The sequence below is a fragment of the Notamacropus eugenii genome, chromosome 4 (genome assembly GCF_028372415.1).
Source record: "Notamacropus eugenii isolate mMacEug1 chromosome 4, mMacEug1.pri_v2, whole genome shotgun sequence".
NCBI classification, from domain to species: domain Eukaryota; kingdom Metazoa; phylum Chordata; class Mammalia; order Diprotodontia; family Macropodidae; genus Notamacropus; species Notamacropus eugenii.
Genome location: NC_092875.1, coordinates 263949430 through 263977277, shown reverse-complemented (window position 1 = coordinate 263977277; position 27848 = coordinate 263949430). Strand labels below are relative to the sequence as shown.

At 38.8% G+C, this 27848-nt stretch overlaps 1 protein-coding gene and 1 long non-coding RNA gene across 4 annotated transcripts in view; one reads left to right on the top strand and one right to left on the bottom strand.

The window, feature by feature from the left end:
- UBE2V2 (ubiquitin conjugating enzyme E2 V2) overlaps positions 1–2570 on the bottom strand; it is a 61615-nt gene extending 59045 nt beyond the window's left edge. The window contains exon 1 of one of the 3 annotated variants that reach the window (XM_072604558.1): positions 2439–2570. In XM_072604558.1, the coding sequence (XP_072460659.1) occupies positions 2439–2507 (69 nt within the window). In that variant the 5' untranslated portion in view covers positions 2508–2570. Of the gene's footprint in view, positions 1–1882; positions 2036–2438 lie in introns of those variants that run through there. The other 2 variants (XM_072604557.1, XM_072604560.1) reach the window with 2 other exon arrangements.
- LOC140501210 (uncharacterized) lies at positions 2481–16327 on the top strand. The gene is made up of 3 exons (XR_011966092.1): positions 2481–2705; positions 12392–12561; positions 13139–16327. It is a non-coding gene; the product is annotated as an uncharacterized lncRNA (long non-coding RNA).
- Positions 16328–27848: the final 11521 nt, after the last annotated feature.

Sequence of the window (27848 nt, the reverse complement as noted above, 5' to 3'; positions counted from 1 at the left end):
CTTATGTTTACCTCTGCAGGGCCATAATAAAAAAAAAAAAAAGGTACATCTATGTTCACTTCAGGTCCAACCCTATCAATGCCCTAGTCACAGATGATCTACAATTCAAATTATCTGGAATTTACCCATGCTAGATTCAGTCAGTCAATAAGCGTTTATTAAATGCCTACTATGTGCCAAGCACTGTGATAAGAACTGGAGATACAAAGAATGGGAAAAGACATCCTGTCATGGAGAAGCTCAAAAGCTAACATGAGACTACAGGCAAACGTACACAAGAGGAACAGGAAACAATTAACATAGGGAAGAAACTACAAGAATTTAAAAGGGATTGGGAAAGGATTCCTGTAGAAGGTGGGATTTTAATTGCAACTTAAACTGGGAGTTGGAGATGAGGAGGGAAAGCAGTGAAAAGAAAATTCAAAATATGCTTCGTGATTTTTAAGAAAAATTCAATATTTTCCCAAAACATAATAACCCTTACCAAAGCACACAAAGGTTTTAAATCATTTCAAAAATTTCATAAATCCAGGAACAGAGGCCTTCAACCCACCAATAAGAACAAGAGCATTTTTTTTTAAGAGCTGGACAGCATAAGCTTCAAAAACACTAAAAGAACCATGATATATTAACAACAATCAGTAATTACATGATAGGATGCTGGATTTGGAGCCAGGAAAACCTCTTCTCTAATCAGGTCTCAGGCACTTTTTAGCTATGTCACTTCACTTGTGCCTTGGTTTCCTCACATGTAAAATGGGGATATTAACAGCACTTACCTCTTTGCAAAACTTAAGGCACTTAAATAAGTGCACTATATGGCCACTACAGGCACTAAATAAATACTAGTTATTTATTACCTATGATTTCATAATCGTTGCTATTTCATAGGGAAAATTTATCATATTCTCTCATATATAAGATAACCTAAGAAAGGTCTATTGCCCTAATTAAGTAAAGCAAAAAAACGTGAAAATTCTAAAATCCAATTAAACATATGCTTTCATTATTAATTTCTATAAAACTTTAAGACAGTCCCCCCCTCTTGCTGGTAGTTATACTCAATTTTGTAAATAGGGACAGGGCCACTAACAAAGTTATACTGAAAAAAGTTTAGTTTAGTATTAAAAATGATCATAAAACAAGAACAACTTACTGACTTTTTGACACTTCTAACACTAGATCTGAGTGCTGTGTAGAAGGCGTATAATATAAATAACAAATAAATCAACTGTGACACTTGCATGGGAAATGAAATGAAAATGCGATTTAAATGACTTTCAAAGACTATTTCTAATGTGTCACTAATTTATAGATTTAGAATTGAAAAGACCTGCGAGGTCTAGTCCATGTTTTGGATTAGGAAGCCCACAGATGTTCAGTAACTTGCACATTATTCTGAGATATTACCTTAAAGTAAATCCTATCATATAACCCTATGTGCACTCAATTTAGTTCAGTCATAACTATTTAACAGCGAATGAAAGAAGAGATCTTCTGTTCAACGAGTTTCACGGAGGAGGAAAGGGGGGAGATAGTTATTAACCAATTGACAAAGCAATTTTAAAAAACATTACACTATTTTTTAAAAACCTCATCACCCTGTTAATACTAACAAATTCATTAATCTCGATATCTGTACGTTTAAAGAACGCTGAAATGTACCCAAGGCAGGAAGTTTAACAGGTCATCAAAGAAATAATTGGTTTTAGCCTTCCTCAAACAAATTTATCTTGCTCAGCTAATATTTCACTTGCGTTGCACAGCCATCTGCTACAAAACGACTAATATGCTTTCAGTAAAAGGCTAAGTTCCTGTTTTGAAAAGTGTCAACTTCTTTATAAAACGAAAGTATTAAAAAAAACACCAAAACACAACCCACCTCGGCTAAATCCAGGTGCCCACTTAATTTTACAGCCTCCACTTGACACCAGCACCGGCCCCTCCACCTAGAAGTCAGGCCCCCAGTGGTTTCCTTCCTTCCTGTTGCTCGCCCCCAAGTTCTGCCGTTAAGAGGGCGAAAGGACAAGGAGCCACCCCGACCCACCTGCTCCGTCCCCGTTAGAGTGTGCGTGGGTCTCGAGGGCCCGTCCCTCCCCAACCCCCAATCGCAACCAGGGTCTAGCCTGCCGGGATCGCGAGCCACGGGGCGGCGCAGGAGCGGCGGTGGCGGCCCCAGCTCTCCTCCGAACGGTCTCCACGGGCCCAGCGCCCCTGGCCCCCCGGTCCCCCGGTCCCCCGGCCCTCCTCAGTCCCTCGCCCCGGCCCCGGGGACTGGCCGCCTTTCACGGCTCTGGGGCCGACCGGGAAACCCCGCGTCTTAAGAAGAAGGAAGCGTTTCCCCTCTCTCCCATTTCCAAACCAGCAACAGTATGAGAGTTGGGAGAAGGACTGGGCCGGGAAGAAAAAAAGTGAAGAAAACCGGCACGAAAACAGACCTGTGGAGACCGCCATCTTCTCCTGCAACCCGGGACTTCTGCCGCCCTGCACGCGCCCCGCCGCGTCATACGGCGTCACTTCCGGGCGCGCGCGCGCCGCGGCCGGCGCCGCCGACCCCCCACCCCTCCCCCTCCCCTCTGCCACCCCAGGGGTTTTCAACTGACTCGAACGAGGCGGGTCCGGCGGGTCCGACGGCTCCCCTCCTTCCGGCTCTAGGCTCCCCTACGACTCCATGCAGGATTAACCCGTCGCCTTCCCGGCTGCGGGTGAGAGTTTGGGGACTGGTCCTTATCAATCCGTATCTTTACCCCGTGGAAGCCTCGGTCACCATCCCGCCAATTCCGACACCCACCCCCTACCCGTCCGCTGGCTGGACTGGGGGGAGGGAGAAAAGATGCGGAGCCCTAAGGAGACCCCCCCAAACTTCCCCGAGACCTGGGGAAGGGGGGGAAATACAACGGAACCCAAGGGGGCGCAGACCCCGTCCCCCCACCTCCCACCAAGCCGCGCTTGGCCGATGCCCCGTGGGGGAGGGGGGAACGACGGGCCGCTGAGACCGGAGGAAGCGCAGGAGCTGGCCGGGAGAAAGGCTCCAGGCCCTTAGCCTTCCCCCGAGGAAGCGGTACGCGAGAGTAGCTTGTACGGCGTCGGGGGGGGGGGGGGGGGGCGCCCGGCCGCCTGGATCCCCACCACCCAGGCAGAGGCTCCGAGGCTGCTGCCGTGTAAGAGTGAAGGTCCCAGGCCCCACAGGCTGCTCTGGAGAGGGCCGTGTCGCCAGCCTGTGTGCCAGTGCGCGTTAGCGGCACGTGCCTGACCCCCAGCCCTCCGCACACAAGTCCCACGTGGGCCCAGCCAGTTTATAGTACCTGGATTTGCTCTTGACCCCCTGAAAATTAGGACTCTAGATTATTAAAGGTCACTATCGCTTTAAAAAAAAGGTTCTTACCCCACTGCAGTATCTGATCTTTTTTTAACAACTACAGTTTCTACCTGAAGGTCACAATCCTTGTTTAAAGTCCCTCCAGACTGCCCCCTGATTTTCCACCCAAATACCATGTAAAGTCTCCTCCATAAGCCTCACTTAACCCTTACGTAATCACTCAGGTACGTTCCATGACAGTTGGTGCCTACAGGAAGGTAAGTTCCAGGAAGGCAAAGGTGGTGTCTCATCACCATGCACAGTACACAAATGCTGAAATGAGGAAGGAATGATCGTTGTTGGAATTGTATGGTCTTTATATAGATTGTGTTTCTGCTCTCACTACATCTCCTCCCATATGTTTTAGTATTTGTTGTATTTGTGGCGATGATATTCTGCTACGCTAATATGTGCCACAATTTATTGTGCTGTTTCTCAGTCGTTGAGTCTTTATGTCTAGTCTTCATTACTAGAATAAATAAAGCTAGTAGGGATATCTTTCCAAAAAATTGTATTGTCTTTTAACAAAGGCTAATTATTATTAAATGTTCAGTCTTACAAAACCTTAAATAACAAACCAAATGCTGATTCTGCAATTCTTCTATCGTTGTTATTCACTTACTCATCAACCCTGAAATTCCTTTATCTGATGATCTCTCCTAGTCCACCTTTCCCTCAGAGTTACAACCTCAACTCAGTTCTTCATAGTTACCTCCAATCCCTCCACTGCCCTCCAGTCACTCCACCTCTCTCCTCTTCCCCATGCCTTCCCTGCATTGACTTTTTTCACTTCTGCTCTCCATTTTGACCCTTTGGTAAACCATTTTAACTCTACACTGTCCTTTTCTCTCCAATTCTTGTCTCCTTTCTTTCCCTGCCAGGTCCTAAGCCTTGAAATGCAACCTCCTTCGCTCTTACTTATGTGCTGCTGAACAAAGCTGTTCACTGACCGTTTTGCTTTCATCAAACAAGATACTCCATCTCCTAAGTCTAGACATTTTCAGTAAATAGTGTCTGTATCTGAAATTCTCCCACTCTCCCTCTCTGCCTCCTGGCTTACCTCCATTCCTTCAAGTGCCAGATAAAATCCCACCTTCTACAGGAAGCCTTTTCAAATCCCCTTAATGTTAGTGCCTTCCCTCCAGTGATTGTCTCCAGTTTATCCCGAATATATCTTGGTGGTAGATAATGGTTTGCCTGTTGGCTGCCCCCTTAGTCTCTGAGCTCCTTCAGAGCCACAACTGTTTTTTGCCCTTTTTTTGTATGACTGGCACTTACCTGGCACATAATAGGTACTTAACAAATACTTCTCAACTTGACTAACATACTTTATAGACAGTATACACAGTGATCCAGTTGGCTCTCTATTCTCAAATCCTCCAGTTAGGGCCACTTACCATTCACTTAGAGATGTGTCTCTACATCACCCTTTGGAACCTATCTAGCAAGGCCCTTCAAATCTATAATTCAAATGGTTCAATCTCAAATAGCTTACCTGATATGATTCTAAGTTTATAAAACACTTTCCTCACAATATTCATTACTTTCCTCATTTTACAGAAGAAAATGACTTGCCCTTAGATAGTAGATGGTATAACTTGTTACACAGGAAAAGTCTGGAGAGACAGTTTTTGGGTAATTAGTAATCAATTTATTAATTATGGCTGGCAAATAATTAATAGATTGAGGTCCTTGGCTTTCCATTGTAAACCAAAGATTACCCACAGAACACTGAATGCTTAAAAAATCTTTAGAAAAGAGGGTGTACCTGAGGGTAGAAATCAACTCTGATTAACAATCAACGAGGGGGTTGACATATTAATGGGGAGGTGGACAAAAAGTCTCCAGCTGAGAATGTGATCTGATCATAAGAGTTGGCTGCCTCCAGCAATCTGGACAAAAGAATTTATCTCTACCCAGGCAACTCTAGCTGGTTTTCCCTTTCATCAGCTGAGTCACCCTAAATTTTAATAGAAGGTTCCAAGGACCGAGCTTATTTCCTAAGGGCAAGAATTCACCTAAACTGGGTTCTGTTTGTAAGGTCTTCTAAGATTAAGAAGCATGTACCTGGATGATTTGAGCAATCTCATCTTTCAGCAATATCCTTCAGAGACTGTCTAAATAACCTCCAGAGGCTGATTTCTGAATAGGGAAAATTTTAATCCTAATTCAATAGTTGGTTATTAATATAAGAGAAATAATCATTTCACTCATCTGGTACTCAAACCCAAGTTTCTTCACTCCCAAGTCCAATGCTTTTTCTAACTACACTGCATCTCTTCAGCTTTGCTACTATTTCTGTGCTAAACTTGTGGCTAAGCACTAGTACTTGGACCTTCTTCATTTCCAGCAAACTCCTTTTCTCATATCTCAGCTGCAGTAATTATGTAGCCTGTATAACTCCCCAATGCCTGAATTCTTGTTTAGGGCTCCTGTTTTTTACAGTAATTCTTCCACCAGTGGGACCAGGTGAAGGACAGAATCTCAGAAGTACACAGAAGCGAGGGCAGAGCCAAGATGGCGGAGTAGAAAGACGCACATACACATAGCTCCAAACCCACAACCCATAGAACATCTGTAAATAGCAACTCACTGTGAGTTCTGCAGGACCAGAGGCCACAGAACATTGGAGCAAAGAAGATTTCTGTTCCAGAGGGACCTGCAAACCTCTCGCAAAAGGTCCTTTTGCACCGCGGACTGGGAGCCAAGTACAGTCCTGCCGCGGCCACAAGCAGATCCGAGCAGGCTTCAGGGACGGAGTCTCCAGCAGCCGCGCGGGTCCCTCCACCCACAGGTGACGGGGGTCGGTGAGAGGGTCTCTTTGGCGGGTCGAGAGGGGAGTGGGGTGCCCCCATACCCCAGGCCCCCTCGGGAGGCAGTAGCGGAGATGGGAGCAGACAGGGGCTCCCAAAGCAGGCAGGAGCCTGGATCCATTGTTGAAGGCCTCTGCATAAACCCCCTGAGGGAACAGAGCCTGTGAGGCGGCCCTGCCCTGACCTGAGCACCTGAACTTAATCTCACACTGAATAGCAGCCCTGCCCCCGCCAAAAGCCCTGAGGCTGGAAGCAGCATTTGAATCTCAGACCCCAAGTGCTGGCTGGGAGGATCAGGAGGCGAGGTGGGTGTGAGGAGAATATTCAGAGGTCAAGTCACTGGCTGGGAAAATGCCCAGAAAAGGAAAAAGAAATAAGACTATAGAAGGTTACTTTCTTGGTGAACAGGCATTTCCTCCCTTCCTCTCTGATGAGGAAGAACAATGCTTACCATCAGGCAAAGACACAGAAGTCAAGGCTTCTATATCCCAGCCCACTCGATGGGCTCAGAACATGGAAGAGCTCAAAAAGGATTTTGAAAATCAAGTAAGAGAGGTGGAGGAAAAACTGGGAAGAGAAATGAGAGACATGCAGTCAAAGCATGAACAGCAGGTCAGCACCATGCTAAAGGAGACACAAAAAAATGCTGAAGAAAATAACACCTTGAAAAATAGGCTAACTCAATTGGCAAAAGAGGTTCAAAAAGCCAATGAGGAGAAGAATGCTTTCAAAAGCAGAATTAGCCAAATGGAAAAGGAGGTTCAAAAGCTCACTGAAGAAAATAGTTCTTTCAAAATTAGAATGGAATAGATGGAGGCTAATGACTTTATGAGAAACCAAGAAATCACAAAACAAAATCAAAAGAATGAAAAAATGGAAGAGAATGTGAAATATCTCATTGGAAAAACAACTAACCTGGAAAATAGATCCAGGAGAGACAATTTAAAAATTATGGGACTACCTGAAAGCCATGATCAAAAGAAGAGCCTAGACATCATCTTTCATGAAATTATCAAGGAAAACTGCCCTGAGATTCTAGAACCAGAGGGCAAAATAAATGTTCAAGGAATCCACAGAACACCGCATGAAAGAGATCCAAAAAGAGAAACTCCTAGGAACATTGTGGCCAAATTCCAGAGTTCCCAGGTCAAGGAGAAAATATTGCAAGCAGCTAGAAAGAAACAATTCAAGTATTGTGGAGATACAATCAGGATAACACAAGATCTAGCAGCTTCTACATTAAGGGATCGAAGGGCATGGAATAGGATATTCCAGAAGTCAAAGGAACTAGGACTAAAACCAAGAATCACCTACCCAGCAAAACTGAGTATAATACTTCAGGGGAAAAATTGGTCTTTCAATGAAATAGAGGACTTTCAAGCATTCTTGATGAAAAGAAAATTTGACTCTCAAACACAAGAATGAAGAGAAGCATGAAAAGGTGAATAGCAAAGAGAAGTCATAAGGGACTTACTAAAGTTGAACTGTTTACATTCCTACATGGAAAGACAATATTTGTAACTCTTGAAACTTTTCAATATCTGGGTACTGGGTGGGATTACACACACACACATGCACACACGCACACACACATAGAGACAGAGTGCACAGAGGGAACTGAAGAGGATGGGCTGATATCTTAAAAAAATAAAATCAAGCAAGTGAGAGAGAAATATATTGGAAGGAGAAAGGGAGAAATTGAATGGGGCAAATTATCTCTCATAAAAGAGGCAAGCAAAAGACTTATTAGTGGAGGGATAAAGAGAGGAGGTGAGAGAAAAACATGAAGCTTACTCTCATCACATTCCACTTAAGGAAGGAATAAAATGCACACTCATTTTGGTATGAAAACCTATCTTACAATACAGGAAAGTGGGAGATAAGGGGATAAGCAGGGTGGGGGGGATGATGGAAGGGGGGACATGGGGAGGAGGGAGCAATTTGAGGTCAACACTCATGGGGAGGGACAGGATCAAAAGAGAATCGAAGTAATGGGGGACAGGATAGGATGGAGGGAAATATAGTTAGTCTTATATAACACAACTATTATGGAAGTCATTTGCAAAACTACACAGATTTGGCCTATATTGAATTGCTTGCCTTCCAAAGGGAAGTGGTGGGGAGGGAGGGAAGTAAAGAAGTTGGAACTCAAAGTGTTAGGAACAACTGTTGAGTAATGTTCTTGCCACTAGGAAATAAGAAATACAGGTAAAGGGGTACAGAAAGTTGTCTGGCCCTACAGGACAAAAGAGAAGATGGAGACAAGGGCAGAGAGGGATGATAGAAGAGAGAGCAGATTGGTCATAGGGGCAATTAGAATGCTTGGTGTTTGGGGGGGAGGGGACAAAAGGGGAAAAAATTTGGAACCCAAAATTTTGTTAAAATGAATGTTAAAAGTTAAATAAATTTAAAAAAAAAAAAAAAGAAGTACACAGAAGCCACTGTTAGCTGAAGTATTTAAGGTGTGGGAAGATTTCTCAGTAGGTTGAGTATATTCCAGAGTGAGGGTTAGACCCAGGAAAGCCCTTAGGGCTTGGTGAGAAGGATAAGGCTAGAGTATAGCTCTAGCTTTATAGAGATTTCCCTAATGAGTGTTTCTATTCTTCTCCTCCAGAGACTCAGCTAGCATAGAAACAGCTTGGGAATTGTGTATTGGAGGTGCCTTTATCAACTCGTAGAAGCATATGGTACCATTCCAGTAGGGACTGAGACTGTGACAAAACTATTTAAATACAGCCCAGCCTGAATTTTTGGTCTGGTAATTGTTTTGACACTCTGACCCATCCCTGTAAAGTTGAGTTTGAGAGCCCTAGATATGTAACAGGGTATGTGTTTGTCCTTCGTTGCTGAAGAAGACCATGCCATCAGAGAAATAATGACATGACTTGCCTCTTTGTTTTGAGTGAGGAAGGGTTGTGCAGGTCACCAGCCTCACTTCTCCTCCAGAGCCATCTGAATCCAATGACCAGATATTCATCAAGATGACTGGAGATGACCCAGGATGAGGCAATTGGGGTTAAGTGACTTGCCCAAGGTCACACAGCTAGTGAGTGTCAAGTGTCTGAGATGAGATTTTAATTCAGGTCGTCCTGACTCATGCACTGGTGCTCTATCCACTGTACCACCTAGCTGCCCCTCTATAACAGGTTGGAGAAATAGTCAATGACCATATAGATCTTTTTTGAAAAGAAAAAATACATACTGCTAGTAGCTACTTTGAAAGTTCAGATCAGCAAAAATATATCGAGCACCTACTTTGTCCAAGAAACTACTGGGTGCTTAGGATATTGAGATACAAAGTTCAAATTCTATAATAATCAAAAGTTAGCAGATCTTTAAGGCACCACCTTACATGTATCAAATTGGCAAAGATAGCTAAAAAAAATTTTTTTTTTTAAAGTGCTGGCAGGGCTTCAGGGAAGTCAGGTACTCTATTATATTGCTGGCAAGCTTTTTGAGAATACTCTGGCGACATAAAATAGCCACAAAGTTCATCATGGCCTTTGGCCTAATCCTCTTCTTACGTCTGCACAGAATCAGTCAGTTTAGAGACATTAATAACTCGAGAGATCAAGTAAAGTCCAACACTATCATTTTATAGATAAGGAAATTGAAGCCTTCAAAGGCCAAGTAATTTGTACAAGGTAGTAAATAGCAAAAACAAGATTTGAACCAAAGTCCGATGCTAAATCAAGTATCAGTTATTTTTTCTTTGCAAACAACAAAATTAGATGATCTCTAGGATTACTCCTCTCTAAAAGTCTATGATAGGGAACCAAGATAGTGGAGTAGGAACCCAGCTGAATTGTCCCAACATTTCCCTTTAAATAAGTTTAAACTAATAGCTCAAGTCAAATTTTGGAGTGGCAGAGGCAACAGAAGGTCAGAGGGAGATATTTTTCCAGCCTAAGACAACTTAGGAGGTCCACAGGAAAGCTCTGTAATGTTACAGTGGACAAAGGATAAAGCAGGCAGGAGCACCAGCTGTGGGCCTTTGAGGCAGCATCCATAACAACAAGCAGCTTTTGGAGTTTTCAGCCCAAAGATGGTACGGGGGTTGGAAAACTGAGGAGAAAACGATTACAAGGGACCCTTTGCTGGCACTGAGTGCAGCTGGTACTGATTATTGCCCATACTCAGTTCTGGGTTGCAGTTAGAGAGGGAGGAGTACTAGTGGTCAGTTAAAAGGGAACAGGAAATCTGGTCACAGTTTCAGGATCAAGAGAAGCACTAAATCTTGGGGCTGCAGAAAAGCAGGGGCCCTTCCTAGTTAAAGATAAGAGCACAAACCAGGAGAAGCTTCTCCCAGGATAATATCAATTTGGAAACACCAAAAACTTGCAGATTCCTGGAAATAGCTCTGAAAAACAGCACAAAAAAAGTCTGAAGGTTGGAACAATGCCACACCACCCAAGGTGAACAGAGCCCAACTTTAACATAAAATTCAAAGTGAAAAAACAGACTGGAAGATGAAGAAACAACAAAAATTAACTACTATGGTGGCAGGGAAAACCAAGGCAACCTTGTGAAAACAGCAAGGCCTCAAAGAAAAATGCTAATTGGATCCAAGCCCAGCAAGAATTTCTGGAAGAGTTAAAGAAAAAGATAACAGTGGTAGTAGGAAAATTGGGGAAAGAAATGAAAGTGATGCAAGAAAATTATGAAAAGAATACCTTGGTAAAAAAAAAAAAAAGGCAAAAAACATACTGAAAACAATCATACTAAAAGATAAAATTGACCTAATGGTAAAAGAGGCACAAAAATTCACTAGAATTCCATTAAAAGCAGAATAAAACATGGAAAAGGAGGTGCAAATATTCACTGAGGAAAAGAACTCCTTAGAAAGCAGAATTTATCAAATGGAAAAAAGAGGTACAAAAGCTCACTAAGGAAAATAATTCCTTAAAAATTAGAATTTTTTAAGTGGAACCTAATGACTCCATGAGACTTCCAAGACATAATAAAACCAGTCAAAAGAATGAATAAGTAGAAGAAGATGTGAAATATTTCATCAGAAAAAAAACAACTGATCTGGAAAATAGATAAAGGAGAGATAATTTAAGAATTACTGGGCTACCTGAAAGCCTTGATCAAACACTGAAAACAAATAAAATAATTTAATTTTTTAAAAAAACCCAAAAACGTACCTAGTCACCATTTAAAAAAAAAAATTATCCAGGAAAGCTGCCTTGATATTCTAAAATCAGAGGGCAAAACAAATTGAAAGAATTCACTAATTGCTTCCTGAAAGAGATCCCCAAATGAAAACTTCCAGGAATAGGATAGCCAAATTCCAGAGCTCTCAGGTCAAAGAGAAAATATAGAGAAAGATAGATCATATAGAAATATAAGAATAAATATAGAGAAAAAACAAGAAGTCAGAAAGAAGCAATTCAAATATCATGGACCTACAGTGAGTATTATACAAGATTTAGTGACTTCTAAGTTAAAGGAGAGGAGGGTAAGCACTAGAGATACAAAAAGAGGCAAAAGACTGTCCTTGCCCTCAAGGAATTTACAATCTAATAGAGAAATCTATTCAATTCAGGCCTTTCTCTGATTCTTTTAATATTTTGTAGATACTATTGTGACAGTTAAACTATTTATCTATTATCCTTCACCTTTACTACATGACAAACATACCTTCTCCAATCAAATGTGTCTTTTATAACATTTTTTACCTTACTTTTCACAAGTAATTGTTGGTTAAATACTGCAGCTTACTATGGGAAGCAACAAGGTGTTGTGCATAGAGTACAGGACTTGGAGTCTGAAAGACTACGACTCCAATACCACCATTGATACTTGTGGTGTGACCATTAAACAAGAAAGTCACCAAACCAAAATGGATCTGTTTCTTTACCTACAAAATGGGGGTGATAATTCCGGTGATATTGACCTCACAGGGAGATAGTGAAGTCAAATGGAAGAATGTATATGTATATAAAGCACTTTGCAAACATTAAAGAACTGTGTAAATGCCAGTTATTATACCTAATTTCATCTTTTCCCCTTCAGTAACCAACAATTTTTATTCTTCTGCCATCATACTGTTCCATAATTTCTAGCTATGTCATATCCCTAAGATAATATTGGTGTTTAAAAGATGGCTTTTTACAGTACCTTGAGGTCATTATTTCCCAAATTCAATCCAACCCACTATTCTATTCAATTTTTATCCACTTTGTATTTTCCTTTCATGGATATTTCTGTTTCATAGGTAACCATGAGTAACTTGGAAATTAATCACCTAATGACAAGCTTTCTGATAAGATTTGCTCTTGAACAGTAGACCAAACTCAAAGCCTTTCATGCTTACCTATCATAGTCTTCAAGAAACCAGGACCACCCTAAAATCACTATAAGCCATCCAAGTAAGGCTGCCTTGAGGTATGATATATTCATGTAAATAAATATTATTGTGCCATTTAAGGTGGCCAATATGAAGCAACATGGAAAGACTGAAAGGATGAAAAATAATATCAACAGAAGAATGTACTTGTTGACTCAACTGGTGGGGGGAGCTGCATTTGAAAAATGATACAGAATTTATTTTTACTCTGATTTTGTTAAGATATGTATTATCATTTCAACACAATGTAAGTAGTTAATCAATAGAAAATTTGCTCATTTTATGATAAGGACCCTTTCATTTTTGTGTGTGCAACTCTAGCACCTAAACACAAAATAGAAATTTAATGTTTATTAATTTGAATTGTGTTGAATTTTAAGGTCATATTTAGCATTTTACTCAATGCTTTATATGTATTCAGAATGAAACTAGATTCATAGATTTGTATTGTTGATAATCATGATGATGATGATGTTTTACAAATGCATGTATGCTTTAAAGGGTGATATCAAGAAATTATGTCTGGGAACATCTCTATTGATTGGGATTGGGATAATGACAATCATGATTTTGAAAAGACCACATCATGCTGTGATAATCTTTTGTATTTTTCAGTGGGGAGAGGAGGTATCCATGAATTGTATCCATAAGTGAACAATAAGGACAGTATTCCAAAATGGTGGTCAAAGAGAGAGGGTGGAAGAATCATAAACTTGAACACATGTGACCCCAAGATATCTATTGTACAAGAGTGTGGAAGACAAACTAGTAAGCAGAACCACCTCTCCTGAAGGGGAAAAGATTTTGAGACAAGAGATCAAGGCAGCCTTTTTTGAAAACAGCACCAATTTTATGCAACCAAGGAAGCCAAGGTATTTTGTGCTACAAACTGTAGGATAGATGAGCATGAGTATGTTGTATGTACTCAAGAGAAGAATACAGAATAAGTTTGTCAGAAGCTTAATGTTTAATAAATGTTTGTTGATCCAAGGTACCACCTCCCACCCATCAGATTAGCCAACATGACAGAAAAGAAAAACAATATGCTGTAGGGGGAGTGGGATTAAAAAGTACACTAATGTAATTATCCTGTTGATGGAGCTATGAACTGGTCCACCCATTGTGGAGAATAATTTGGAACTATATCCAAAGGGCTATAAAACTATTCTTATCTTTTGATCCAAAAATGTTGCTATTGGGTCTATGTCCTAAAGAGATCAAAGCAAAAGGATAAGGAGTCATATGTACAAAAATATTTATAGTGGCTTTTTTTGTGGTGGCAAATTAAGGAGATGCCCATCGACTGGGGAATGGCTGAACAAGCTGTGGCATATGATTGTGATGGAATACTACTGTACTGTAAGAAATGAAAAAGGGATGGTTTCAGAAAAATCTGAGAAGACTTATAAGAACTGATGCAGAGTGAAGTGAGCAGAATCAGAAGAAGATTATACAGAGGGTGAATGAAAACTCAGGGCACAGCTTGCTTCATAGGTCTTAGCTCTGGAAAACAGAGTGTCCCATAAGGGTAAAAAGAAAAGAGTGGTTTGGGATCCTGACATTTCCCACTTTTGGTCAAAGGGAAGGGATCTGAAAGAACACCCTGTCTCATCTGGATGTTGACTGCTTCTGGATTGGTACTAGATAAACCTTGAGGTCCTGGAGTGTTCTGCCATTCACTCAGGAGCAGGGGCTTTCTTCAGATGATCCAGGAGTCTACACCCACAAGTTTACCAGCTGTGAGAGTAGGCAGAAGGACCTTGTAGGGTCCCTAGAAACAATAATTGATTGATCAGTTTTCAGAGAAGAGAGAAATCTCCTTGCATCATTCTTTGGATCTGAGTTTCTGGTAAGCATAACATATGTCCTTGGTTAAGAATCTCCAAACAGCACATGGAGATGGTCCAGTTTCCCAATGTAGCAACAAGCACCCTGTCACATCCAGGGTGCTTGCACATCCTGCTTGCACAGGTTCTTAAATCTACTTTTCTTAAAGGAAAGCAACTTTTGAGGGGTCAACAGTCTTCTTCAATCACATATACCAACAGAGAAAATACAAGCAGAGAAATAAAGACCAACAGATAGGGCTTCTAATTGTTTGACCATAAGTAATACATACATCACAAATCAACAGACAGATTCAACTATCCGACCACTACATACATACATAGTTACCAGAGAGAGAAGCAACAACATCTGGGTATTCAAAGGCAGGGGGAAGAGGGATCCTTAATAGCTACCCAGAGTCTCATCTGGCACACAAACCTTCTTCAAAAGAGTAGGCCCCCCCCAAAGCAAAGCCTCATCTCAGAGAACATATACAATTTTTAGAACCTGAGGCCATCATGACCCTCATGATCCAGTACCTCATTAATTAACAAAATGTGTGGGCCTTCCTACAAAACAAGACTCCCCTAATCAAGCTTCCCTTAATGGGCTCCAAGTGAGGCCTATTAATGGCAACAAAGATATTTAACTCTAATTAACTTTATACCCAGTCATGCAGGGCTAGGTTCAAACAATGCAATAAGATTTTCCTAAATTCCTAATCATAGTTACATTAATGTCAAATTATGGATCAAAGTACTTAGAGGACTCAGAATGGACTAGTTCTGAAAAAAAATTTACATGTCTCTAAGGTAACCAAGAATACTTAAACATAAAACATCTTGATTATAGAAATTTGCTGTCAAAGGAAAAGGAGGGACATAGTTATAAGTTTCATATATCACAGCAGGGAGAAAAACTCCCTTAGCTCTATTTGATTCCAAGCATGAGTAATATCTGACAGCCAATCATACAGTCACACAATGTTAAAAGTAAGAAGAGTAAGATGGGAAATTTTCCTTTTCAGAAAGGAAATAATACTATGGAGAAATAGAGTCAGGATCGTCCCCAAAACTTTTCCCAAGAACATTCATATTTAGCAGTTCCCAGACAACAGCATATGCCCTTTTCTACTATTGGCCATATGGCAATTCAGACAGCCATCCTTGCAATCAAAATTCCAAACAATAGTAGTTATAGTTCCATGAATTTTTACCTGAAATAGTGAAATTTCACTAACCACAACTAAAGGCATGAATATCTTTATGTTTCCCTAACAGTTAACATTTCATTTATTCTTTACTTAGAAATTAAAATTAACCATATTCTAGGGCTTCAGACATCCAACAAATACCAATAGTTGACTCATCCTTAATATATTAAAGCTATATTTTTAAAACTACCATATACATTTTCATAATAACATGTTTTCAAATGAAAATTTAATAGTAAACTTAGTGTTATTATTATCACCATGATCATTATCTGTTTTATAATAAAATATACCTCATTAAATATTTAAGTTTTCGAATATCTTTTTTAATCACATTCTTTTAAAAGCCCAATCATAGTCTAACTGTATCCAGATTAAAAGGGAAGTTTTTTCTAACAGCATTTCTGTTTCTGTAAAATTTCACAATATAAGAGAATTTAGAAATACAATAATAACACAATATCATGTATTTAAAACATGAAAAAAACTTCAGATGAAATCCATTCAACCAATTACATTTCCAAATTATCTCATATAAAAGATCTTTAATCTTATTAAACCCACCTTGGATTTATAACAATTATATTCAATTAAAGAATTATAATAATATAGTGCTTAGCATATGCCAGTCCCTGTTTTAATCACTTCACAATCATTTTATCATTTTGATCCTCACAACAACCCTGGGAAGTGGGTACCATTTTTATTTTTCTCTTTACAGATCAGAAAACTGGGGCAAACAGAAATGCAATAACTTGCTTGAGATTAATACAGCTAATAAATTTCTGCAACCAGAATGTGATTCAAGTTTCCCTATATATTTCTAGAGTTTTCTTTTAATACCTGTATTTGGGAACCTGATCAGAATTGAGAGGTGTTAACAGGATAAGAGGGAGAAGGTTTCTGAATTGGGGGAGGGAGGGGACAGGGCATCACAGGAGAGCTTTGGTTTAAACAATCTTTTCTCTTTTCATGGTCAAGGAAGAGTAAATAAGAGGTGACTATAAAGTGCTAACCTTATGCCTATTTTTTTCCTCACTCTGAGATTACTTCTAAACTAGGTGCCTTCATTCATTGTCCTAAAACAATGAAGCTATCAATCTTCAAGGGAAGTTCAAATGCCATTTTAACTTTTATAGTATTTAATTCTTATTTCTCCTTTAAAACAAATTCTACAGAGTGGTACCCCAAAACTTACTAAAATATTTCAGAGGGCAGTGAGTTCCTGGAATTACCCCAAATGCCATGAGTTCTCCCTTGCAATCTTAAAAATTATAAATCTTCAAACTCCTTAATGATTAATCTCTTTAACCTCCCAAATCTACAAAGATGTTTTTAATAGTTCTACAAGCTTTGATAGTCTGGCTTTATTTCTGTCATGTAATGTGGCCAAAACTGAAATGACAGAAAAATAAAGTGTTTTACAGGGGTTTTTTCTCTTTTCTTCTAGCCTAATTCCACTTGGAAAGCCTAAAGTAGGATTTAGTCCTGCTTAGTGGCACACAAACACAGAAAAATAAGACAGACACATAGATGGGTTAATTATATCTAACCTTTCCTTAAAGGAATGTAAGTTACAAAAAGCTTCTTGCTTGGTGGTTTTGAGTAACCATTTATCTAAAACATTCCATTTGAGGTATTTAATTTTCTGGCCAGCTTCATCAAGGTATTTTTAAGGTAATATTTTATCCCAATCAAAAGAACCCCAAGTTGGCTAATGGTGACAGGAATTGTAGGGTCAGTTTTTGCCAATTTATTACATACCTACAGGTTTGGGGCCCATAATATAGACTCTAGGCTGCTATTTTCTGAGGCAGATCATTATCCACAGCTTGTTTACATGGCTGAGAGGAAGTGGTACCCATTTCTACAGATCTTAAGATGCATGTTGAAACAAAGTCCCTATAAGGGACAAAAACCCAAAACCTTTCCCAGGGAGGGGCCAAACAAAACCTCTCCTGAGGGAGGGTCAGACAAAACCTATCTTCAGTTGTGTCAACCAAAATTTCAATCCTCTAAGGGAGCAGAGCTCAACCAAAGATGGAAGTTTGAGAATCAGAGAAGAAAAGTCTCCCACTTCACTCTCCAAGTGCAAATCGAGTGCAGTCAAAGGACTCCTTTAGGTACCATACATCAATTCAAAACCATGCCACCAAACTATCAACTCTGGTAACATGACCAGAGTCACAGAGGTTTTGCATTCACTGTTAGCTCCAAAAATACTAAAGAGCTCACACTGGTTAAAAGCAAAAAGCTTGGAGGGGGAAGGGGAGGGAGCCTCCATGGAGTCAAAATGACTAAAGGCATGGACTCTCCTGAGCTCTCCCCCAAACCTTTCCAAATACCTTGAAATAACTCTAAACAAATTCTAGAGCAGCAGAACCCACAACAGCCCAACAACTTGGAAGGTTGGCAGGAAAGGTCTGTTGAGCCAGGATGAAAGTGTAGCACAGGCCATGCCAACACAGCCCTGGTCCCAGAAAACAAGGAGCAGACCTTGGGAGCCACTGAATCAGCAGAGGCAATGGCAGCTGCTGCTTCTGGCACTCTCAGAATGAAGATGGTAAGGGGGTCAAACAACTTGTCAGAAGGGATCTTTTTGCTAGCACTGAGGCAGGACTCTATTGCTTTACCCAAAATCAGATTTGGGTGACAGTCCTAGGTGGCAATTTTAGGGTGAGAAGGAGTTTTAGCACACCAGAACTTGCAGCCCACCATGGAAGGGTGATCCCCCTCACAGTTCCAGGACAGAAAAGAGTGCTTGTTGTCATTTACAGGCCAGAGCACAGGCCAAAAGAGTAGTAAACACGTCTCTTTAGATCATACCAGCTTGGAAGGACTGAAAACTTACAGGTCCCTAGAAGTATGTCTGAAAACAGCTGCACAAAACCCTTAAAGCTTGAGACAGTGCCCCCTCCACCCTGGAAGCAGAGCCCTACTTTAACAAAGAGTTAGAAGTCAAGAAATAGGATGGGAAAATGAGCAAACAACAGGGGAAAATTCTAACTGTAGTAAGTTACTGTGGTAACAAGGAAGATCAAAGTACACACCTAGAAGAAGACAACAAATTCAAAGCTCCTACATTCAAAGCTTCCAAGAAAAATATGAATTGGTCTCAGGTCATGGAAGAGCTCAAAAAGAATTTTGAAAATCAAGTAAGAGAGGTGGAGGAAAAATTGGGAAAAGAAATGAGAGAGATGCAAGAAAATTGTAAAAAACAAGTCAATAGCTTGGTAAAGGAGACACAAAAAATACTGAAGAAAATAACGTTAAAAAACAGACTAGTCCAAATAGTGAAAGAGGTCCAAAAAAGCCAATGAATACTTTAAAAAGCAGAATTGACCAAATGGAAAAGGAGGTCCAAAAGCTCACTGAAGAAAATAATTCCTTAAAAATTAGAATGGAGCAAATGGAAGCTAATGACTTTATGATACCAAGAAACAATAAAACAAAACCAAAAGAAAGAAAAAAAATAGAAGACAATGTGAAATATCTCATTGGAAAAACAACTGACCTAGAAAAGAGATCCAGGAAAAAATAATTTAAAAATTATTGGATTACCTGAAAGCCATGATCAAAAAAAGAGCCTAGACATCATCTTTCAAGAAATTATTAAGGAAAACTGCCTTGATATTCTAGAGCCAGAGGAATTTAAAAATCCACTGATCACTGCCTCAAAGAGATCCCCAAATGAAAACTCCCAGGAATATTATAGCCAAATTACAAAGTTCCCAGGTCAAGGAGAAAATACTGGAAGCAGCCAGAAAGAAACAATTCAAGGACGGTGGAGCCACAGTAAGGATAACGCAAGATTTAGCAACCTCTACATTAAAGGATTGGAGGAATTGGAATATGATATTCCAGAGAGCAGAGAAGCTAGGATTACCACCAAGAATCACCTACCCAGCAAAAATCCTTCAGGGAGGAAAATTGATATTCAATGAGATAGAAGACTTTCTAACATTCTTTTTTTTTATTTTTATTTTTTTATTTTTATTTTTTAATGTTTAACAATCACTGCCATACAATTGCGATTTTATCCCCCCCACCTACCCCCCACTACCCCCCTCCCTCCCCACGACTGCATACAATTCTGTATAGATTCTACATATACTTTCCTATTGAGTATATTTTCACTATAGTCATGCTATGTAGTCAGACTAAGATAAATGAAAGAAATCGTATAACAAATCAGAACATGATACACAAACACATACACATACACAAACATGATCTGCTACATTATGTGAGTGACTTCCATATTTCTCTCTCTGAGTGTGGAAGGCATTTTGCCTTGAGGTCCACCATTGGGATTTTTTTTTTTTTTGTAAGAAGTTCTTGTGTTCCAACTCTCCCACATCCTCTCCAGCATTTATCATTTTCTTGTTCTGTCATGTTTGCCAATCTTATAGGTGTGATGTGGTACCTCAGAGTTGTTTTGATTTGCATCTCTCTAACCAATAGTGATTTAGAGCATTTTTTCATATGATTATAGATAGCTTTAATTTCTTCCTCTGAAAATTGCCTGTTCATATCCTTTGACCATTTATCAATTGGGGAATGACTTGTATGATTATACATTTGGGTCAGTTCTCTATATATTCTAGAAATGAGGCCTTTATCCCCGAGCTTAGCTGTAAAAATTTTTTCCCAATTTACTACATCCCTCCGGATTTTGGTTGCATTGGGTTTGGTTGTGCAAAAACTTCTCAGTTTAATGTACTCAAAGTTATCCATTTTGCATTTCATAATGCATTCTATCTCTTCTTTAGTAAAGAATTCTTCCCTTCTCCATAGATCTGATAAATACACTATTCCTTGCTTCTCCAGTTTATTCATGGTATCAGTCTTTATACCTAAATCATGTACCCATTTGGACTTTATTCTTGTGTACGGTGTCAGGTATGGGTCTATGCCTAATTTCCGCCACACTGTTATCCAGTTTTCCCAGCAATTTTTGTCAAACAATGAGTTCTTATCCCAGAAGCTGGGGTCCTTGGGTTTATCAAACAGAAGGTTGCTATATTCCTTGCCTACTGCATCTTGAGTGCCAAGTCTATTCCACTTGTCTACCTCTCTGTTTCTTAACCAATACCAAGTGGTTTTGATAATTGCTGCTTTATAGTACAGTTTGAGGTCTGGTAGCGCTAGGCCACCTTCCCAAGCATTTCTTTTCATTAGTCCCTTTGATATTCTGGACCTTTTGTTTTTCCAAATGAATTTTGATATTATTTTATCCAGCTCTAGAAAGTAATTGTCTGATAGTTTAATTGGTATGGCACTAAATAAGTATATTAATTTGGGTAGAATTGTCATTTTTATTATATTAGCACGGCCTACCCATGAGCAACTAATGTTTTTCCACTTACTTAAATCTGACTTTATTTGTGCAAAAAGTGTCTTGTAATTGTGTTCATATAGTCCCTGGGTTTGTTTTGGCAGGTAGACTCCTAAGTATTTTATACTGTCTACCCTAACTTTAAATGGGATTTCTCTTTCTATCTCTTGCTGTTGAACTTTGTTGCTAATATATAGGAATGCAGAGGATTTGTGTGGGTTTATTTTGTACCCTGCAACTTTGCCAAAGTTGTTTATTAATTCAAGTAATTTTTTACTTGAATCTCTGGGATTCTCTAGGTAAATCATCATATCATCTGCAAAGAGTGATAACTTAGTTTCTTCTTTGGCTATTCTAATTCCTTGAATATCTTTATCTTGTCTAATTGCTACAGCTAACATTTCTAGTACCATATTGAATAATAGTGGTGATAATGGACAACCTTGTTTCACCCCTGATCTTATTGGGAATGCATCTAGCTTATCCCCATTGCATATAATGCTTGCTGAAGGTTTTAGATAGATACTGCTTATTATTTTATGGAAAGTTCCCTTTATTCCTACGTTCTCCAATGTTTTTAGTAGGAATGGATGTTGTATTTTGTCAAAAGCTTTTTCTGCATCTATTGAGATAATCATGTGGTTTTTGTTAGCTTTGTTGTTGATGTGGTCGATAATGCTAATAGTTTTCCTAATATTGAACCAGCCCTGTAGTCCTGGTATGAATCCTACCTGATCATAATGTATTAATCTCATGATAAGATGCTGTATTCGTTTTGCTAAAATCTTATTTAAAATTTTTGCATCTATATTCATTAGGGAAATTGGTCTATAATTTTCTTTCTCTGTTTTGTCTCTTCCTGGTTTGGGTATCAAAACCATATTTGTATCATAGAAAGAATTTGGAAGGACTCCTTCTTCCCCAATTTTCAAGAATAGTGTATGTAGTATTGGAATTAACTGTTCTTTAAATGTTTGATAGAATTCACTTGTGAATCCATCTGGCCCTGGAGATTTTTTCCTAGGGAGTTCATTGATGGCTTGTTCAATTTCTTTTTCTGAGATGGGGTTGTTTAAGTATTCAACTTCCTCTTCTGTTAATCTGGGCAATTTGTATTTTTTAAAATATTCATCCATCTACCACATCACACCTATAAGATTGGCAAACATGACAGAACAAGAAAATGATAAATGCTGGAGAGGATGTGAGAGAGTTGGAACACTAATTCATTGTTGGTGGAGCTGCGAGTGCATCCAACCATTCTGGAGAGCAATTTGGAACTATGCCCAAAGGGCTACAAAAATGTGCATACCCTTTGACCCAGCAATATCACTACTAGGGCTATATCCCCAAGAGATCATAAAAATGGGAAAGGGTCCCACATGTACAAAAATATTTATAGCAGCACTCTATGTAGTTGCCAAAAACTGGAAGTCAAGGGGATGTCCATCAATTGGGGAATGGCTGAATAAATTATGGTATATGAATGTAATGGAGTACTATTGTGCCATAAGAAATGATGAACAAGAAGACTTCAGAGAGGCCTGGAAGGACTTATATGACCTGATGCTGAGTGAAAGGAGCAGAACCAGGAGAACTTTATGCACAGCAACAACCACAGTGTGTGAGAGTTTTTTCTGGTAGACTTAGATTTTTGTAATAACACAAGAACTTCTGAAAAAAAAAAAAAATCCCAATGGTGGACCTCAAGGCAAAAAGCCTTCCACACTCAGAGAGAGAAATATGGAAGTCACTCACATAATGTAGCAGATCATGTTTGTGTATGTGTATCTGTTTGTGTATCATGTTCTGATTTGTTATACGGATTCTTTCATTTATCTTAGTCTGACTACATAGCATGACGATAGTGAAAATATACTCAATAGGAAAGTATATGTAGAATCTATACAGAATTGTATGCAGTCGTGGGGAGGGAGGGAGGTAGTGGGGGGTGGGTGGGGAGGGATAAAATCGCAATTGTATGGCAGTGATTGTTAAACATTAAAAAAAATTAAAAAATTAATAAAAAAAAAAAAAAAAAAAAAGAAGTTCTTGTGTTATTACAAAAATCTAAGTCTACCAGAAAAAACTCTCACACACTTTGGTCGTTGCTGTGCATAAAGTTCTCCTGGTTCTGCTCCTTTCACTCAGCATCAGGTCATATAAGTCCTTCCAGGCCTCTCTGAAGTCTTCTTGTTCATCATTTCTTATGGCACAATAGTACTCCATTACATTCATATACCATAATTTATTCAGCCATTCCCCAATTGATGGACATCCCCTTGACTTCCAGTTTTTGGCAACTACATAGAGTGCTGCTATAAATATTTTTGTACATGTGGGACCCTTTCCCATTTTTATGATCTCTTGGGGATATAGCCCTAGTAGTGATATTGCTGGGTCAAAGGGTATGCACATTTTTGTAGCCCTTTGGGCATAGTTCCAAATTGCTCTCCAGAATGGTTGGATGCACTCGCAGCTCCACCAACAATGAATTAGTGTTCCAACTCTCTCACATCCTCTCCAGCATTTATCATTTTCTTGTTCTGTCATGTTTGCCAATCTTATAGGTGTGATGTGGTAGATGGATGAATATTTTAAAAAATACAAATTGCCCAGATTAACAGAAGAGGAAGTTGAATACTTAAACAACCCCATCTCAGAAAAAGAAATTGAACAAGCCATCAATGAACTCCCTAGGAAAAAATCTCCAGGGCCAGATGGATTCACAAGTGAATTCTATCAAACATTTAAAGAACAGTTAATTCCAATACTACATACACTATTCTTGAAAATTGGGGAAGAAGGAGTCCTTCCAAATTCTTTCTATGATACAAATATGGTTTTGATACCCAAACCAGGAAGAGACAAAACAGAGAAAGAAAATTATAGACCAATTTCCCTAATGAATATAGATGCAAAAATTTTAAATAAGATTTTAGCAAAACGAATACAGCATCTTATCATGAGATTAATACATTATGATCAGGTAGGATTCATACCAGGACTACAGGGCTGGTTCAATATTAGGAAAACTATTAGCATTATCGACCACATCAACAACAAAGCTAACAAAAACCACATGATTATCTCAATAGATGCAGAAAAAGCTTTTGACAAAATACAACATCCATTCCTACTAAAAACATTGGAGAACGTAGGAATAAAGGGAACTTTCCATAAAATAATAAGCAGTATCTATCTAAAACCTTCAGCAAGCATTATATGCAATGGGGATAAGCTAGATGCATTCCCAATAAGATCAGGGGTGAAACAAGGTTGTCCATTATCACCACTATTATTCAATATGGTACTAGAAATGTTAGCTGTAGCAATTAGACAAGATAAAGATATTCAAGGAATTAGAATAGCCAAAGAAGAAACTAAGTTATCACTCTTTGCAGATGATATGATGATTTACCTAGAGAATCCCAGAGATTCAAGTAAAAAATTACTTGAATTAATAAACAACTTTGGCAAAGTTGCAGGGTACAAAATAAACCCACACAAATCCTCTGCATTCCTATATATTAGCAACAAAGTTCAACAGCAAGAGATAGAAAGAGAAATCCCATTTAAAGTTAGGGTAGACAGTATAAAATACTTAGGAGTCTACCTGCCAAAACAAACCCAGGGACTATATGAACACAATTACAAGACACTTTTTGCACAAATAAAGTCAGATTTAAGTAAGTGGAAAAACATTAGTTGCTCATGGGTAGGCCGTGCTAATATAATAAAAATGACAATTCTACCCAAATTAATATACTTATTTAGTGCCATACCAATTAAACTATCAGACAATTACTTTCTAGAGCTGGATAAAATAATATCAAAATTCATTTGGAAAAACAAAAGGTCCAGAATATCAAAGGGACTAATGAAAAGAAATGCTTGGGAAGGTGGCCTAGCGCTACCAGACCTCAAACTGTACTATAAAGCAGCAATTATCAAAACCACTTGGTATTGGTTAAGAAACAGAGAGGTAGACAAGTGGAATAGACTTGGCACTCAAGATGCAGTAGGCAAGGAATATAGCAACCTTCTGTTTGATAAACCCAAGGACCCCAGCTTCTGGGATAAGAACTCATTGTTTGACAAAAATTGCTGGGAAAACTGGATAACAGTGTGGCGGAAATTAGGCATAGACCCATACCTGACACCGTACACAAGAATAAAGTCCAAATGGGTACATGATTTAGGTATAAAGACTGATACCATGAATAAACTGGAGAAGCAAGGAATAGTGTATTTATCAGATCTATGGAGAAGGGAAGAATTCTTTACTAAAGAAGAGATAGAATGCATTATGAAATGCAAAATGGATAACTTTGAGTACATTAAACTGAGAAGTTTTTGCACAACCAAACCCAATGCAACCAAAATCCGGAGGGATGTAGTAAATTGGGAAAAAATTTTTACAGCTAAGCTCGGGGATAAAGGCCTCATTTCTAGAATATATAGAGAACTGACCCAAATGTATAATCATACAAGTCATTCCCCAATTGATAAATGGTCAAAGGATATGAACAGGCAATTTTCAGAGGAAGAAATTAAAGCTATCTATAATCATATGAAAAAATGCTCTAAATCACTATTGGTTAGAGAGATGCAAATCAAAACAACTCTGAGGTACCACATCACACCTATAAGATTGGCAAACATGACAGAACAAGAAAATGATAAATGCTGGAGAGGATGTGGGAGAGTTGGAACACAAGAACTTCTTACAAAAAAAAAAAAAATCCCAATGGTGGACCTCAAGGCAAAATGCCTTCCACACTCAGAGAGAGAAATATGGAAGTCACTCACATAATGTAGCAGATCATGTTTGTGTATGTGTATGTGTTTGTGTATCATGTTCTGATTTGTTATACGATTTCTTTCATTTATCTTAGTCTGACTACATAGCATGACTATAGTGAAAATATACTCAATAGGAAAGTATATGTAGAATCTATACAGAATTGTATGCAGTCGTGGGGAGGGAGGGGGGTAGAGGGGGGTAGGTGGGGGGGATAAAATCGCAATTGTATGGCAGTGATTGTTAAACATTAAAAAATAAAAATAAAAAAATAAAAAAAAATATTCATCCATCTCATTTAGATTATCGAATTTGTGGGCATAAAGTTGGGCAAAGTAGTTTCTAATTATTGTTTTAATTTCCTCCTCATTGGAGGTGAGTTCACCCCTTTCATTTTTAATATTAGTAATTTGATTTTCTTCTTTCTTTTTTTAATCAGATTGACCAAAGGTTTATCAATTTTATTAGTTTTTTCATAAAACCAACTATTTGTTTTATTTATTAATTCAATAGTTTTCTTAATTTCAATTTTATTAATCTCTCCTTTGGTTTTCAGTATTTCTAATTTGGTATTTACTTGGGAATTTTCAATTTGTTCTTTTTCTAACTTTTTCAACTGCAAGCCTAAGTCATTGATCTCCTCTTTCTCTATTTTATTTATGTAAGCATTCAAAGATATAAAACTTCCCCTAATAACTGCTTTTGCAGTATCCCATAAGTTTTGGTATGTTGTCTCACTATTGTCATTCTCTTGAATGAAATTGTTGATTGTTTCTATGATTTCTTCTTTAATCCAACCCTTCTTTAGAATTAGATTATTTAGTTTCCAATTGATTTTTGGTTTCTCTTTCCATGGCCTTTTATTACATGTAATTTTTAATGCATTATGATCTGAAAAGGATGCATTGATTATCTCTACCTTTCTGCACTGGATTGTGAGATTTTTGTGTCCTAGTACATGGTCAATTTTTGTAAATGTTCCATGTACCGCTGAGAAAAAGGTATATTCCTTTCTATTCCCATTCAATTTTCTCCAAAGATCTATCATATCTACCTTATCCAGAGTTTTATTTACCTCCTTAACCTCTTTCTTGTTTATTTTGAGGTTAGATTTATCGAGCTCAGAGAGGGGGAGGTTGAGGTCCCCCACTAGTACAGTTTTGCTATCAATTTCTTCCTTCAACTCCCCCAACCTCTCCTCTAAGAATTTGGATGCTATACCACTTGGAGCATACATGTTTAGTAATGATATTGCTTCATTGTCTATGGTGCCTTTTAGCAGGATATAGTTTCCATCCTTCTCCCTTATGATTAGATCTATTTCTGCTTTTGCTTTGTCTGAGATTAGGATTGCTACTCCTGCCTTTCTTACATGAGCTGAAGCACAATATATTCTGCTCCATCCTTTGACCTTTATCCTATGTGTATCCCCCCATTTCAAATGTGTTTCTTGTAAGCAGCATATTGTTGGATTATGGCTTTTAATCCATTCTGCTATCTGTCTCTGTTTTATGGGAGAGTTCATTCCATTCACATTCACAGTTATGATTACAATCTGTGTATTTCCCTCCAACCTCTTTCCCACCATTTGTGCTTTTAGCTCTCCCATCTCCCTTTGCCTCCTCAATAGTATTCACTTTTCTCCCCCTCCTCCTGCAGCCTTCCCCTCCTTCTTTTGACCCCCCTCCCTTTTAGTTCCCTTTACTCTTATTGCTTCTTTCCTCCCTTTTAGCCACCCTCCCCTTTCTTCCCCCTTCCCCTCCTACTACCTATAGAGCTAGTTAGGCTTATCTACTTAAGATTATTGTTCCCTTCTTTAAACAAATCAGATGAGAGTACCTCTCAAACAATGCTCATCTCCCTCCCCTCCTTCCCTCTACTATAGTTTTGTACTTCTTCCTGTGATATAATTTGCCATTTTCTGCTTCCCCCTTTTCACACCTCCTATTACAATCCCTTCTCATACTTAAATCATATTTTTGACATGACATCATTTACTTTATACCCGTTCCCTCTACATATATCCCTTTTATCATAATAGCTGCACAGTTCTCAAGATTAACAGGTATCATCTTCCCTTATAGGGAGGTAAACAGTTTCCCCTAATTGAGTAGCAAGTTTTTGTTTTTGTTTTTTCCCCCCT